The 15,527-nt window shown below is 35.8% G+C and overlaps 1 protein-coding gene across 2 annotated transcripts in view; it reads left to right on the forward strand.

The window, feature by feature from the left end:
- Mdga2 (MAM domain containing glycosylphosphatidylinositol anchor 2) overlaps positions 1–15,527 on the forward strand; it is a 725,366-nt gene that overhangs the window by 556,407 nt on the left and 153,432 nt on the right. For both annotated transcript variants that reach the window (XM_041658245.1, XM_041658246.1), the window contains exon 8: positions 15,134–15,427. In XM_041658245.1, coding sequence (XP_041514179.1) covers positions 15,134–15,427 — 294 coding nt within the window. The remainder of the gene's footprint in view (positions 1–15,133; positions 15,428–15,527) is intronic.

The following is a 15,527-nucleotide window of genomic DNA, read 5'->3' on the forward strand; positions in this document are numbered from 1 at the left end:
CTTCTCCCCATCCATAATTGTCTAGGAAGAGACCCACTCTTTTGCAGGCCCAGTGCAAGGCACTCAGTTGTTTTGAGATTGTGTTTGCAAAAGGATTTCATACCCTGAAGATATAGTATTTCTCATCTAGAAACCACAGTTTTGGAACCATGTGTCATTTTCCTCAGGGCTCCTCAGTAGTGACACAAGAGGTTGGATACAGATCAATCAATGGGCAGAATTGCACTTGTCACACAAACACCAGTGGATTGAGCTTTCTTAATGAGATTTGGATCTACAAACAGGTACCATGGGACAGGTAATTCTGGTGGGTATACAAGTTTGAGAAGTCTTCTAATATGGCTGACTATGAAAACCCATTGGGGAACAGTTCAGGTTCAGGACTGTATGCTCCACAAGGATGGATAGCAAAGGTTTTCAGGGTACAGGAAAAGCTGATAAGACTAGGTTACTCCCAAGTCCATGAAAGTCAATATTTCAGAACTCCCAAAGTTTTGTAGATCCTTCAGTACCAATGAATAGATTAAAATTTGTGAAAGGAAACCTTTTAAAGAGATGGTTTGCATATTACAAAATACATGGGAAGTTTAAAAGTAGAAAAAAATAAGATGGCAAGTGGACCAATGTCTTTTTCCAAAATGCACTTAGCATGAATTACAAACGACTGTAAAAGTTACATTAGTAGTACACTTTTACCAAGTCTGTCAAAGTAATATTTCTAAGCAATATTCTTCAGTTGACATTTTAACAGAAATCTTCTTGTTTGAAAATAAACTACAACATAAAACATACCTCACAAACCTTAGATCAGAATGAGTCGCCACAATCGATGGCATTATATACACCTCAGTGTGGTTCTGAAATTGGGTCCATATTTTTAGAGCTGCATTCTGCACCTCTCAGAAACGCAAAATGCATCGTAAGATGCATGCTTGCTGCCATGCAATATTTGTTAGTGAGGACTCCGTGTGTTATATGCAAACTCTCCTCCTATTTCCTTTTAATTGACCAGTCATCAGCCAGCAGATCTGTTAATTAAACCTCATTTGCTCTCAGGAACATGTGGCCGAGATCTGAGGAGGGAACATTGCGTTCGCTGGTCCTTTCATTTTACTCTTGATAAGGCATAAAGGAGCCAGCTCCGTCTCATGTCAAAATGTTTATTAGGATGGCAATCGTATCTCTTTCCAGAGAATCAGGCATTGCCGGTGGGGCACAATCAGGGCTGTAATTAGGGAATTTGTAAACTACAGGCATTGTCCGCAGTGATCATTTATAAGAGGCCTAACAATGTCACATGGGTTCTATAAAGAGACAAAAGGCCTTTTCGTGGTACAAGTAAATTGATTTTTTCTAGCCATTCTGGGTTGAAGAGTTTAGTGGTGTGAGCAACAGTTGCTGCAGAAAATAAAATAAATTTTAGATTGTTTTGAAGCATCTCTTTACCATGCTTTTACAAAACATGTTTGGTACATGATTAATCGTCTGCCTTCCTTTAAATTCAGAATTCTTTCACCATTGGAAAGCAGTGCCATAATTAACATGATCACACAATTCCCATTCACTTTCTAGTCTGTGCTTTTCATGGCTACACCCTGACCTTTCTGGAAATGGACAGCCCTGACATTTTGTCATCCTCATAAGGGAGAAATGGATCTATTTAGGGATGTCCAGACCTCATTACTTCAGAGAAAAGGAACAAGAGCTGGATGTCTATGTAGCCTGCCATTTATGATACTATCAAGACATAGAAATCAAATTATTGCCCATAATGGCTGACAAATGTAAGCTTCTTCCCTTAGGATGCCTTTAGATGTGCCTCTAGATACTCGTTGGGTACATTTGTATCCTCCCCAAGATGTTATTTTCCTCAAAACAGCCTTACAGAAATGTATAGTATCTTCTCAACTCCTTGAAATGGCAAATGTGTGGATGTGTCCGTGTGTATTTGTGTGTGTGTTTCTGTGTGTATTTTTTATTTCTATAAACATTTGTGTGGTTGGATGTGCACCTATGCTTAATAGTTGAGATATCTGGTTTCAATAAAATATGGTCTATATCCTTAATATAGAAATGTGTATATAAAAATAAAGCATAATATGAAATAGTATGGTAAACATATCAGTGATGTGAAGATGACTAACATGTACTGTGTAGTTACTATATCTAGTGCTTTTCCTTTATACGGCATATACATGTAGAAAACACATTATAAGTGTAAAAATGTGCAAAGTAGGTATTATTGTGTTCACTCTGTATAAACAGAGGGTCAGACTAGATAATGTTCCCCAAGTTACCAGTTCTTGAGGCTAGGCACTCAAACTAAGACACATTTTCTGTAAGTCTATTTAGGGGCACTTCGCTCTGCAGTGTACAACATTAGCTTTAAATTTGTACTAAATGTCCCTCTCAGCCATCTAATTTGAAGACGAGGAAGCAAATGCCATCTTCCCATTGGTAAGATTATGCATTTTATATGTGGTGAGGTTCTTTGTCTAAGCCAAACTTTTAATCTAGCTTTTAATTTTTAATTTCTTTCAAAGATGTATTTTTATTCTTGTATATATATATATATATATATGTGTGTGTGTGTGTGTGTGTGTGTGTGTGTGTGTGTGTGCTGTGAGTGTGTATTTCACATGTATGCAGGTGTTCTCATCGGCCGGAAGTGTGTGTGTTGGTTCCCTAAGAGCTGAAGTTTGATGTGTTTTTGACTCACATGATATGAGCTCTGGGAAATGAACTTAGATCCTCTTCTGGAAGAGCAGTAAGTGCTCTTAGCCATTAAACCATCTGTCACAATCCTCTAAATTTTTAAACTAATATAATTAAAATTCCTGAAAACCCTCCATGCTCATTTTAAGCAGTGTTTTAATTAATAAATTATTATGAACAATCGCAGCTTCTAAAAAGTCCCCATGTTTATCATTTCCCATGATACAGTGTAATTCTTGATGTTGGTGAGGGGCCTAATACTTGCCTCTTGTCTGCACTCTTGAATGTATTCACCTACGGAAATGGCTAAAATACTTGTTAAATTAGTAAGTCTAGCATAGGCTACATATTTTTATATGATGTCCTGCAATTCTTAGTTCCATGGACTTTCTATCAGACTAGGGGGAAATGCTGGTACACACACACACACACACACACACACACACACACACACACACTCGCATGTACACATTTGAATAAATCATGGGAGCCAGGCGGTGGTGGCACACGCCTTTAATCCCAGCACTCGGGAGGCAGAGACAGGCGGATCTCTGTGAGTTCGAGGCCAGCCTGGTCTATAAGAGCTAGTTCCGGGACAGGCACCAAAGCTACAGAGAAACCCTGTCTCAAATCGCCCCCCCCAAAAAAAATAAATAAATAAAAATTAAAAAAAAATCATGGGCATCATTTTGAAGAATAATTGAGCCAGAATGCAAATGTGTTATGGGCTATAGTAGTTACAGGAACTTGGCACACACACACACACACACACATTTTTTTCTTTACTTACTGTGAAGCCCTGACTGACCTAAGCTCCCTATGAAGATCAGGCTGGCAGTGAACCTGCAGAAAACCACCTGCCTCTACTACCCAAGTGCTGGGATTATAGGTGTGTGCCACATGCCCAGTTGGAACTTCACTTAGCTAACATTTTATCTATAAGAGTATTTTTTTACCCTCTTAAATTTGTATTACATTCTATTTAGAGTAAAGTATTTTATAGTCAAATCATGTGAGTTTTTACATATAACTGTAGTTTTCTATTTTTATCTTCTGTTATTTTACAAAATCTCAAATATACCAAACATTTAATGAAGCTTCTATAGGAGCAATAGGTTGGGGAACAAGACTCTAGTTCCCAGACATGCATATGACTTAATGTTTCTTTATGAAATAATCTTTTCATTCCTCCAAATTATTTTCAGACATATCTGCTATGTTGCTCCTGTGAAAATCTGTTTTTAATTATTGAAATCATCACGTACTTCTGCTCTTTCTTTTAAAATTTCATTCTAAATCATAATTTGTGGTTACTAAATTTTTCACATAATTTGAGTTACTAGCTAGCTTTAAAGACTTTTTCCTGGTCCACAACCAAGAGAACCTAGACAACAAAGAGGACTTTAAAACAGGCATACATAGATCTGTATAGGAAGGAGGAAAAGATAAGATCTCCTGAGTAAATTGGAAGCATAGGAGTTGCGGGAGAGTGTAGAATAAAAGAGGGGAGGAAGTGAAGGAAGTAGAGAAAAAAATGTATAGCTCAATAAAAACAATAAAAAAGAATGCAAAAATTTGTTCCCGTTTATGTGCTTTAAGAAAAATAAAATTTGGCTTGTGAGTCTTACCATCCATAATCAGGAACCACCAATTTCTTTTATGGATTTCAGTGCAGAAGAAACAAACCTGAGAAAGAATTTGAGAAAGAAACAAAGAAGTTAATAAGAAGTTTTCAAAATAGAGATTAATATTAATAACTCAACAAATATTCCATCAGAAATGCAAGTTAGATCATTAAATTGTTCAAAGATCTAAATGGCTCAAGATACTGGAAAAGTTAACGAGCAGTGCCAAAATTGACTTTAGCCATCTCTGAGACAGCAAGCACAGGTTCTGAGTTTATTTGCAGCAAGTCTTTTGGCTCATGTAGCAGAAAACATTTGAATGCGATGCAGAGAATGATGTGCTGGTTTGTTCTTACACTTTGTGTTCTGTGGAATCCCTCAGAGACTATTCTTGTGCCATAGCAACACCTGCTGGGAGAGGGAAGTTGGAACAGCCATATCAGATGCCTGCCAAACCAGCTTTTCCAATGAATGGCACTGCATGCCCTCCATCTCCAATACCAATCCTTCAGAATTGCTACTTCCAGGATACTGCTGCTCCCCATATGCTCCAAACACCTAACAATTCTATTATAATAAGATTTCCTAACTCTTCAAAAGTAAGCATTGTGTATGTGTGTGTGTGTGTATTATTGCCCTTTAACCTTCTCCTTGGAATTTCAGAAGTAGATCCCGGGGTATTTTAACCTTCCGTGTATTTGCTTTCTTTCTGCTTTGTTCTGAGATCTGTAAAAGACTATCAACGTTTTATGGTTAGCATCTCCTAATTTATTAAGGTGAGATGCTGAAAAGTATGCGCCAGTGCAAAAACAAAAGGCAAGTTTTATTTCCAGAGTAGGGCAAGGGATGTATTTATTCTAATTCCTATCACAGTTAGGAACAGTGGGCGCGCCATCTGGTGTGAAGACATGTTATAAATAAGTGCTTGTTCATATGTGAACAGGACTCTAACTGATGCAAGTCTGGGAAGAGAGGACTACATCAGCACTCTTGTGTAGATCAGACTAGCTTTTTATGGGCTGCTAGATGTGGAAAGTCATAGAATAGGCAAATCACTCAAAACTAACAAGTGCTTTCTTCCTCACTTCAATGTATTATTTTTTTACTTCAATGTATCATTGTTGTGACCAAATGAGAGTAGTAATATTACTACTAATATAATAATATATATATAATATAAATCCATTGTTTTCAATATTTTTAATCATTAAATAATAATTATTCAGTAGTAGTTTGCCTTCTTTGGTTGTCTAGTAACTTTGATTTAGGACTATATGTCAACCAGGACATTACTAAATACCTCTGAAGCACCTTAAAAAGTCACAGGGCATGAAGGTTACTGAAAGGATCGAAGACTTTGGTTAGAATATTTCAGTTACATCTGATAGGATTTACACATTTTCTTGGTGATAAATAAAACAAATTAGAAATAATAAAATTCAGAGACACAGAAGATGAACAAAGGATACAGGAATTGGAAAAAATGAATAGAGAACATTTAAATGGAGGTGAACCATTGCATGGTATGGTAGGTTTGAACTCATTCATGAATGGCAGTGAGTTACAACTGAGCAAACTTGTTAGTTAGATATGCAGACCAGTCCTGTCATAACCAAATAGGGAGTTTTCACAGATGTACTTATTAAGATATGCATATTAATGCATAGTATGTAAGATGGATTAGAGTCAGTAAGATTTAGACATTTCATCTCAGAAAATGGGATATTAGTAGTATACACATTCAGATGGTAACATTTTTTAAAGATCAACTCAGAAATGATAAAGGATTTTTCAGGAGAAAGATATTTGTCAATTTAATTTTAGTAACCTGTTTATAAAGTTAATGATGATCCATAAGGCAGTACAGAAGTGAAATATGCTCTCAAATACCTGTATCTCAAGAAAGTTATAGATAGATAGATAGATAGATAGATAGATAGATAGATAGATAGATAGATACAGAGTTTCACTGTGTAGGTCTGGCTGTCCCTGGACTCACTCTGTAGGTCAATCTGGCCTCAAACTCACAGCAATCTTCCTGCCTCTACTTCCAAAGTGCTGAGAGTAAAGGCATGCACCACCACTGCCTGGCTAGTTCTGAGTATTTTTAAATAACAGTAATGCAAGGAATCGTGATGCAGGCCTGTGATTCCATTTAGAAACAAGAAACAGAGGGACAATGAGTTCAAGAGCAGTCTCAACTGACTAGCCGGCTACAGTGATATATTTCCTTAATAATAAATGAATGAACGGATGAACAAATATGTAAATAAAACAGTGACCAGAAAGTTCTAGGTCCTTCTTTTCCTCCTCTCTTTACAAATGAAGAATTGTTACCAGCAAGCATCTGGTAGCAATATTTATTTCTTTAGTAATGAATGGCCAGTCATTTTCCAGGTTTACATCAGAAATTGTTTGAAACCAGATGTGGTGTCAAGCAGGAAGCATATATCATCAGCAAGTCCATATGTAAGTGAAGGAACATTGATCCTATCTGAATATTTTCACCCCAAATAGCATTAATGTCTTTCTTACTATATTCCAGCATGTAAGTATATGTAAGTATTTACCATGCTGAAAGTGAGCCAAAGTTATTATTTTAAAAATTACTGCCAGGACTTAGATGGAATTATTTTGAATTAGAAGGAAATGCTCTGATTTGTGTTGAACGTATGTATGACTCTCTCTCTCCCCCAAGTAATCATTAATCCTGTGTTCTTATAACTTTGGTATATTAAAGCAAATTTACATAATCTTAGTGAGTTTTTTAGTATATGCTGTAAAGTGAGAGGCGATCAGAATTTTTCAATCCTATAGAATAGTTATTTTCAAATAGGTATTATGGCAATAACATGTTTATGACCTATGTAGAATGTACTATTTTGAATGGAAGAGGATCAAGTAGATTTATAGTATATGTGCAGATGGTGGTACTTACCCAGCAGCTTCTTTTTATAACCCCACAGCCAAACATTCTATGTCATTACTAACATCCAATTTACAATTAATGTAAAGGCATAATATTTAGTCCTACATTAAATGTCTGTGATTCATCAAACCCCAATACTGAGTGTGTATCTCTCTCCTTCCCTCTCTTTGCATATATATCCCAGAATACGGTAGCAATGAAAAGATTGAGTGTAAAATAGCATGAATACGAAAGAACTCCCTGTGATAGAATATCTGTCTTCTAAAAAGTGTAGGGTATGAACTTTGAGCCACATCAATGCAAAATTAAATCCATCAATAACTGCTGCTTGAAATAGGATGTTGTTCCCTTCATAGTCTAAGTCAGATATAAGACTCATATCAATAAGACATAATTTTTAAACATAAGTGGTAGCTCAGAGCGCACACTGGTCTTAGAGATGACCAAAATTCTGTCCCCAAACCCACCCTGACTATTAGTACAGCTTTGTAACTCCTGCTACGGAGGATCCATCGCTCTCTTCTGATCTCAGGCACCAGCACCAACATAACATGAGTATGTAATTAGATGTAAATAAAATATAAATACTGAAAAAATGATACTTTCACTGTTTATAAAACTTTCTATTGTTTTTGAAGAGGAAACATACATGCACACAGTCACATGATTTCATTGATTTATCTCATTATTGCCTTTGTGTGTGATACTAGAGACATAGCTTAGTGCTTTGTGCATGTTGGGTAAGGGCTTTCCACGAACTAAATCACTAGTTCTCATTTTGATTATTTACATCTGAGAATTTATTTTACATTGGTCTTTCTTTTTTCTTATCAGGGCATTTCTTGAATTCTTACCTATAGAGGTCCCTTCAAGGAACTCACTATTCCTTTAAAATCTTATTTTCTTGTAGTTTTCTTTTATTTTAGTATCAATTATGCTTTCTAGTCTAGAATATACACATCTAATATAAACTGATTTTCGTAAAACTTCAAGTGTAAATTAATTACTGGTGTATTTATTTCAGGAGTCTTTATGGGTCTGGTAAGCCAACTGTAGAAAGTTCTACGTGCTGCATTTAAAATAGAGTATTCCTTTCATCTTCATATTCTTTTTAAAGTTCAGCACCTGCCAGGAAGTGCACAAGCATATCTGATTTCTTTTCACGTTATTATTATTTCTGGGACTTCAAATGGACCTACGTGTTTGGAATAATGAAGTTTTCCAAGTAAAGATTGAAGAGTTGATGCCTTCTGTTTCCTCCCTAATACAACACAGAAAGTATTTCCCCTTTTGTTTCAGTCACTGTGTTTCATGTACAGTCTGTGATATAAGAGAAATGTTGTCAGAAAGCCATTTTGTTTGAGTTGTAGGTTTTATTGTTTTATTTTGTTTTCTGTTGTTGATGATGATGTTTTTAATGTTTGGAAGAAGAAACAGGTCTTGATCAAGACCTTCCCAGTTCCTCCCACTCTAGCCTTTCAGTATATGAACCGCATCAGAAAATATGCCTATATTTTTATTTTCAGAGACTTTTTTAATAACAAATACCTCCTAAATAAATATGTTTTACAAGATGCAGGTGCATAAGACTGCTGTCTTTTACTTGATATACTTTTATTGATAAACAATAAATATTATAATTCATATAAACCATCTTAAAAATCCATAATGCACTTAATTATGTGCATTAAAATTGCCTCTCCTTTGTCTATTTTAAAATTAGTTTGGAGTGCTGTTTTTTTCTATACACATTTTAAATTAAAGAAAACAGAAAAAGAATATGCAGGATAATTTTTTAACTCTCTTAACTTTGAGACGCCTCTAAATGGCAAGACCTGCATTATAAATCTACCCAAACATTATTTTTTCACAATTTCTACTTATCTGAGTTAGTAACTTCATATTTTTTATCATTTTTCTATCTGTTGCTGTTAAAAATGCTCATGACTCATGTCTGTTTATTTCTATTATCTGATTTAGTCTTAGATTTGTAATTTTCTGCCCTCCCACTTTCCACTGATTCCCCTTTCTTCCTTTCTCAGTTATTTCATGTGCTGTTAGAATGGGCAGCACAGTTTACCAATAAGAACGTCAAGACAGTGGCTGCAAAGGGGTTTCTCAACCCCCCAAATATGGGGGAAATGCTCAACAGAATCCCAAGATTGAGAACAGGGGCAAAGGGCACCTGTTTCTCCTAGCCAGGCAGAATGAATTTCTAGGCCACAGAAAAGGGTGAATTCTCACCAGAAGTTGAAAGTAGTAACATCTAAGGTGGCGTGGGGGGGGGGGGGGGGATGTTCAGTGATGAGAGTGTTGGTTTGTAAGTATGGGCAACAGAGTTTGGGTCCCTAATACCTGCATAATCCAGGTGTGTGTATGATGACAACTCTGGGTTCAAGTGCCTCCGTATTTATACAAAGGGTAGGGAAAGATTGAAAAGGACACCTCCTATCAGCCTCAGGCTTGCACACAAAACACACACGCATTCATACACACACACACACACACACACACACACACACACACACACGTGAGCTTGCACATGTGCTCTTATAGTAATGTGAACCCAGGTACAGGGAAACACAAATGAATAGACATTGCCTACACATATACATAGAGAAAAAAGTTAATACTATTTGAACTGAGTTTTAACATGTAGGATGTGCAGAAGTGCTAGAGGACCCCAAGAATGCCCCTGCTTCTAAACATGGGGGAACCAAATAAGAAATAACTGAATGTTCAAGATCACTATGGTCATCGAAACCTGTAGAACGTGGGTGTTACTCTGTTGTTCAGAACACCATCTCTGGAGTGATTCATTTACAACATGAAAAATACACTTTTCTTTTTTTATTTATTTTGCATAGCAAACACATTTCCCACTCCCGCCTCTCCTCCCCCTTCCCCATTACCTCATCACATACCCATCATCCACTTCTCAGAAAGGGTAAGGCCTCCCATGGGGAGTTTCCAAAAAGTGACATATCAAGTTGAGGCTTGATCCTCATCCCTGAATCAAGGCTGAGTAAGGCACCCCATCACAATAAATTGGCACAAAAAAAGCCAGTTCATGCACGAAAGATAGATCCTGGTCCCACTGCAAAGGGTCCCACAACAGACCAAACCATGCAACTGTCACCAGCCTGCTTAGGGCCCAGTTTGGTGCCATGCAGGCTACCCAGCTGTCAGTCCAGAGTTCCCAGGTCCCAGGAGCTCAGATCAGCTGTTTCTGTGGGTTACTTCCTCATGAATTTGACCCATCTTGCTCATAAATCCCTCCTCCCTCTTCAACTGAACTCCTGGAGTTCCACCTGGTTCTTGGCTGTGGATCGCCACATCTGCTTCCATTAGTTACAGGATGGAGGATCTATAATGACAATTAGGGAAGTCACCCAGGAGATTAGAGGAGAAGACTGGTTCAGGCATCCTCTCAACTATTTCTAGGAGTCTTCATTGGGGTCCTCCTCATGGAATTCTGGGAATTTCCCTAGCACCAGGTTTCTCCCTAAACCCATAATGGCTCCTTCTATCACGGGCGAGTTGGGGGAGGGACTGAGAGGGAGAGCAATGAAAAACACACATTTCTTTGAATGAGTTCTGAATATAGATTGCTTTAATATTTCACATTTGTATGGAACCTTTCATATGCTAATGTTTCACAAATATTGGGGAAGAGTAAAAACTGAAGCAAAATGTACCATAACAAAATTGACAATAGTTGTATATTTAAGGAAAATTACTGTTCTTGTCATGTGAAGCCCCTGCAAGAATTTGCTTTCCTCCTTGACTCTCCCTATTCTGTTTCCTCCCTGTGTCACTGCCTAGCTATCTCATTACCACAATTTATTTGCTACATATAAAATTTTTTACTGAATTTATATTATGTATAAGATTGTCTCCTGGATGCTGACAATACAGTGATGAAGTATGTGTGTGTTCAGTCTGGAAGCTCTTGTTTCTATTTTGACATGTAGAATATGCTGTTATAAAATACACACGGATAATAAACCAGTAACTGTTGTGAAGCACTTGATGAGCTGTCATCCCCTGTAGTAACTGGTGAGGTGGGAGAAGAAACCCTGTTTGGATAAAATAGAGTTTGTACCACACAGCAGCATGCTCCACTTAACAGTAGCACTTGCAATTATCCACACTGCTTGCTAACATGCTGTTCCTTGTCAATACTGATATTTTATCTATGTTTATCGAAAAATGACATCATCATTTAAAAGCCTTTATCATATTGTACCATGACAGTTCCATGAGTGAACATATCTATTGTACTGTTTTCAGAATTTCTTAAAACACTGCTCTCATGAGCAATCTCATGGAGGTTTTTGGACTTCATAGTAACCTGAACAAATGTGTTTGTGGTGAAAAAGCTAATGACAGGGCAGCAGAAGAATTGGGAGAGTGAAACCCTCAAAATAGAGACACTGCAAAATGATGACTTTCCTGGGATGTCTGCCAGTAGTTCTACAATAAAATAATTAAATAGGCAGGTATGGAAGATATTTTAATGCATATGCTGTGTATATTATACACATGCATATGTAAACATGCTCATTGGGATTAGATAGTACTTAGAAGTGCAGGCAAAAGGATATGAGAAAACTGGGAAATCTATCATTTTATTTAGCAGATGGCATGTGTTGGTAATTAACTATTAATTTAAGAAATGATTGGTATTTGTGTTTGAAGATTTGGAACACTTGGAATATTAAAATAGATTCCTTTGTAGAATCAAAGAAGTTGGAAGAGATTAGAATATCTACTGTTATCATATAAGACAAGAAAGAGTAACAAACATGATCTCCCATGGAAAAACTGATAGTAATAATTCAGAGTTTGGTGTCCAATTTTAGGATATAGAACTTTTAGTCTAAGCAAAAAAGGGAAGCTTATAGATGTTCAGGGAAATCATAAGATATTTTTGGTCAAAAGAGATGTTTATAAAAATTTAAAGTCCTTAAGCCAGTGCAGTTTGCACTCCTGTAAGCCCAGCACTTGGAAGCCTGATGCATTATGATCATGAGTACAAGTCGAAATAGGATATGAAGCAAGTTTCAGAGCAGCAGTGTGGCATAAAATAGTGAGAACCCTTCCCTAAAGCAAAGCAAACAAACATTTTACAGAATAAAAGAGATTACAAAATGTTTTAGGTGTTTGTTGCTTAGTAAAACTTGAAATAATTCATAAAAGACCTATTTTTAAGCTGACAAGAAAAAAAACTGAATTCCGTTTTACTAACTTTAATTAGGCAAATTAAAAGATGAAAGATTTTAAATCAATGAATAACAAATGTACAAAAGTAATTTTCATACTATTCAACATAGTGAAGTTTTAGGAAAATTTTAGGTAGTCAAGCATTTAATTATAATGGCCTAATGTTTTAAAATATTTAAATATTCACTATATTAAATCAAGATACAAATGTTTGCCTTTGACTCTGTTCTCCTTCACTTTCTACACTGTTTCCATCATAGGATGAGTACCCTCAGGACTGATACAAAAAAGTCAAATAATTAGTTTCAAACTTTAGAAATTAATACACAGATTGGTTACACTTAGCCCACATTTGGGGGCTTTACAGAGTAAATATTTAAAGCAACAGCAATACATTACACAATCTTTTAAATTATATTTTTTATGTAATTCACAGAGAGTAATTGAAGTTCAGATACATACTTGGATTGATATAGCTTATATTTATTTTCATATGTATTCAAAAATATTCTAATAGAGTAGATTTTAGTAGGAAATAATATAGCATAAGGAAAAATTTTGTGAAATATACATCAAAAAGTCACTTGTATTTCTTCTGGCCTCCTGCCGAAGAGCAGTAATTGAAAGGGATTTTGTCCATGGTCCTGTGAGGTTAGTGAGTGTGGGTGCTGGGCAAGGAGCCCACAGCTCACTTGCAAATATACAACTCCTTAGGCCCCCTAAAGTATCACGTCAAATTGTCATTGTTTTCATTTCTGGTCACTCATTGATTTTGTCATCCTGAAACTCAAAGTTTCTCCTTGGGTGAGTTTTGACATTAAATATTTGCTCCTTAGGATTATTAAGGGAGTTGAACACAATTGTAAATCCTCCAATTGTGCTTGGCACATAGTAATGACATCATATGTGGTAAATGTTAAGATCATTTTTGTATTCTATTTCAGTTACTCTCAGAAAAGGCAAACAAATATTACAGTTCCATCTGTTTTGTTGAGATACATGGCTTAGAATTGCATAATTTTTTGTGGTTTGCTTAAAAAAGAAAATTCTTGTAATAAATTTTAATAGTATCTACAAAATAAATTATTTGAGTAAATCGTTTAAGAATTACGTTTTTATAAATGTTTTCATTTTCAGATTAATTTTGTTGAGATCAACTCCTGTAATGTATATATTTACTTCAAGAAGATGATGATTACTGATCATTTATCTGACTTGTGAGATTCTGTAATGTGTATCATATAACTAGTTTTTTATAACTTGGAGTAAATGGAGAAATTAAAATAAGAATGTATGTGTGAGACACTTGAATGCCAAAATAATTTTGGTATTTCATTAATATCTCTAAATTAATGTCTCTAAATGTAGTAAAAAACATTAGTTGAAGAATAACTTGAACTTGTTTGTTTTGCTACCCTGAAACAGGAATAAAGTAAGGCTCATAATCTCTAATGGGAAAATAAATCTTCCAGTTAGCCTAAAGTCTGCAACTCCTTCAAAAGAATTGCAGCATTAATTAGAATCATGTTTCTATCCACCCTATCTCTAACATTGAGCATAGCTCATGTTTGTGGACACTTTTCTGCAGAGACCCATTTAATTTCAGTCAAATACAATTGCATTATTAATGCAAATATGCTCGTGTGATATGGAGTACTGTTTCTGATATTGTTTGTAAGAAAAATTGTTGTATTTCCCACAATAATCATGTCTTCCATTAAAACCTAACATGAGTATACTTCAGCCTAGTCAGCTACAATCCAGCGAAACCATTCCAATGTCACACTGCGTATGCTCAGTACAATAAAAAATTAAATTCACTTTAGGAATTTTATACTGCCAATATACATTGAAAGATTCTTTGACTGTCTTTCATAAGAATAATTTTATAGAAGTAGTAGTAATATCTTGCCAAGAATCCATGTTGCTTCAAAATACAATTATTTGGAATCTTACAAAATTTAAATTTCTAAAAGACAAATGTGGGGGAATATAATGATTATCTGAATGTGACATTAGTCAGCTGTTCTATTAAATTCTCACCAGAGAGAAAATAGACCATAAATCTTAGCCCCATTTCTCAAACTTCTAATTTTCTATCTTGGGTTTGTCTTTTTCCTACTAGTTCTCCATGCTGTGTTGTTGTCACGTGCTCATATGAGTAAAATGAAATAATTTAAAACTGAATTTATTATTTCTACCTCATTGCTATTATTTTGATTGGCAATTTTCTATATGACTGATAATAACTGTTAGAAGAGAGTTGTGTTTATACGTGGTGGCCACACTTGCATCAACTTGCTTGTTCTGTTTAAAGCAAAGACTGATGGCCCAGTTAAGGGCTAAAAAGACAAAACATTGAACAGAGTTTCCTTTTATTGACCATGTGTCTTCAAATGTAATATTTTTCTTATTGTGAGAATGTATATAGTCTTTATTTTAGAATGTACAATGAAAGTTGTACGATTATTTTAAGTGACAGCATCTTCCCCTTATTTCTGTGGTTCCTATATTTTATGTCACCTGCATTGTCAAATTCTTTCGACCAATACAAATTGTTTCCTTATGATGTTCTGTGACTGAATATGTCTTACAAGTTTATACTAACCTTGAAAAATTTTCTTTTTCCCATTTCAAGTTCCACCCAATCTGACTGTTCCACAGGAAAAATCACCTTTGGTCACCAGAGAAGGAGACACAATAGAACTTCAGTGTCAAGTAACTGGGAAACCTAAACCAATCATCCTTTGGTCTAGAGCTGATAAAGAAGTCGCAATGCCTGATGGGACAATGCAAATGGAGAGTTACGATGGGACACTGAGGATTGTGAATGTGTCAAGGGAAATGTCAGGGATGTACAAGTGTCAAACCAGCCAGTACAACGGATTCAACGTGAAGCCAAGAGAAGCCTTGGTCCAGCTCATCGTGCAGTGTGAGTAAATTCCCTTCCCTTTGGTTTCTCTGGGGGAGCAAAGGAGGAGATGACAGCACCTTGGTTTGAATAAAAGAGGTGATTCTTGGCATTGGATACG

The sequence above is a fragment of the Microtus oregoni genome, unplaced genomic scaffold, assembly GCF_018167655.1.
Source record: "Microtus oregoni isolate MIOR12 unplaced genomic scaffold, Mior012 000009F_ref0000495, whole genome shotgun sequence".
Lineage (NCBI taxonomy): Eukaryota > Metazoa > Chordata > Mammalia > Rodentia > Cricetidae > Microtus > Microtus oregoni.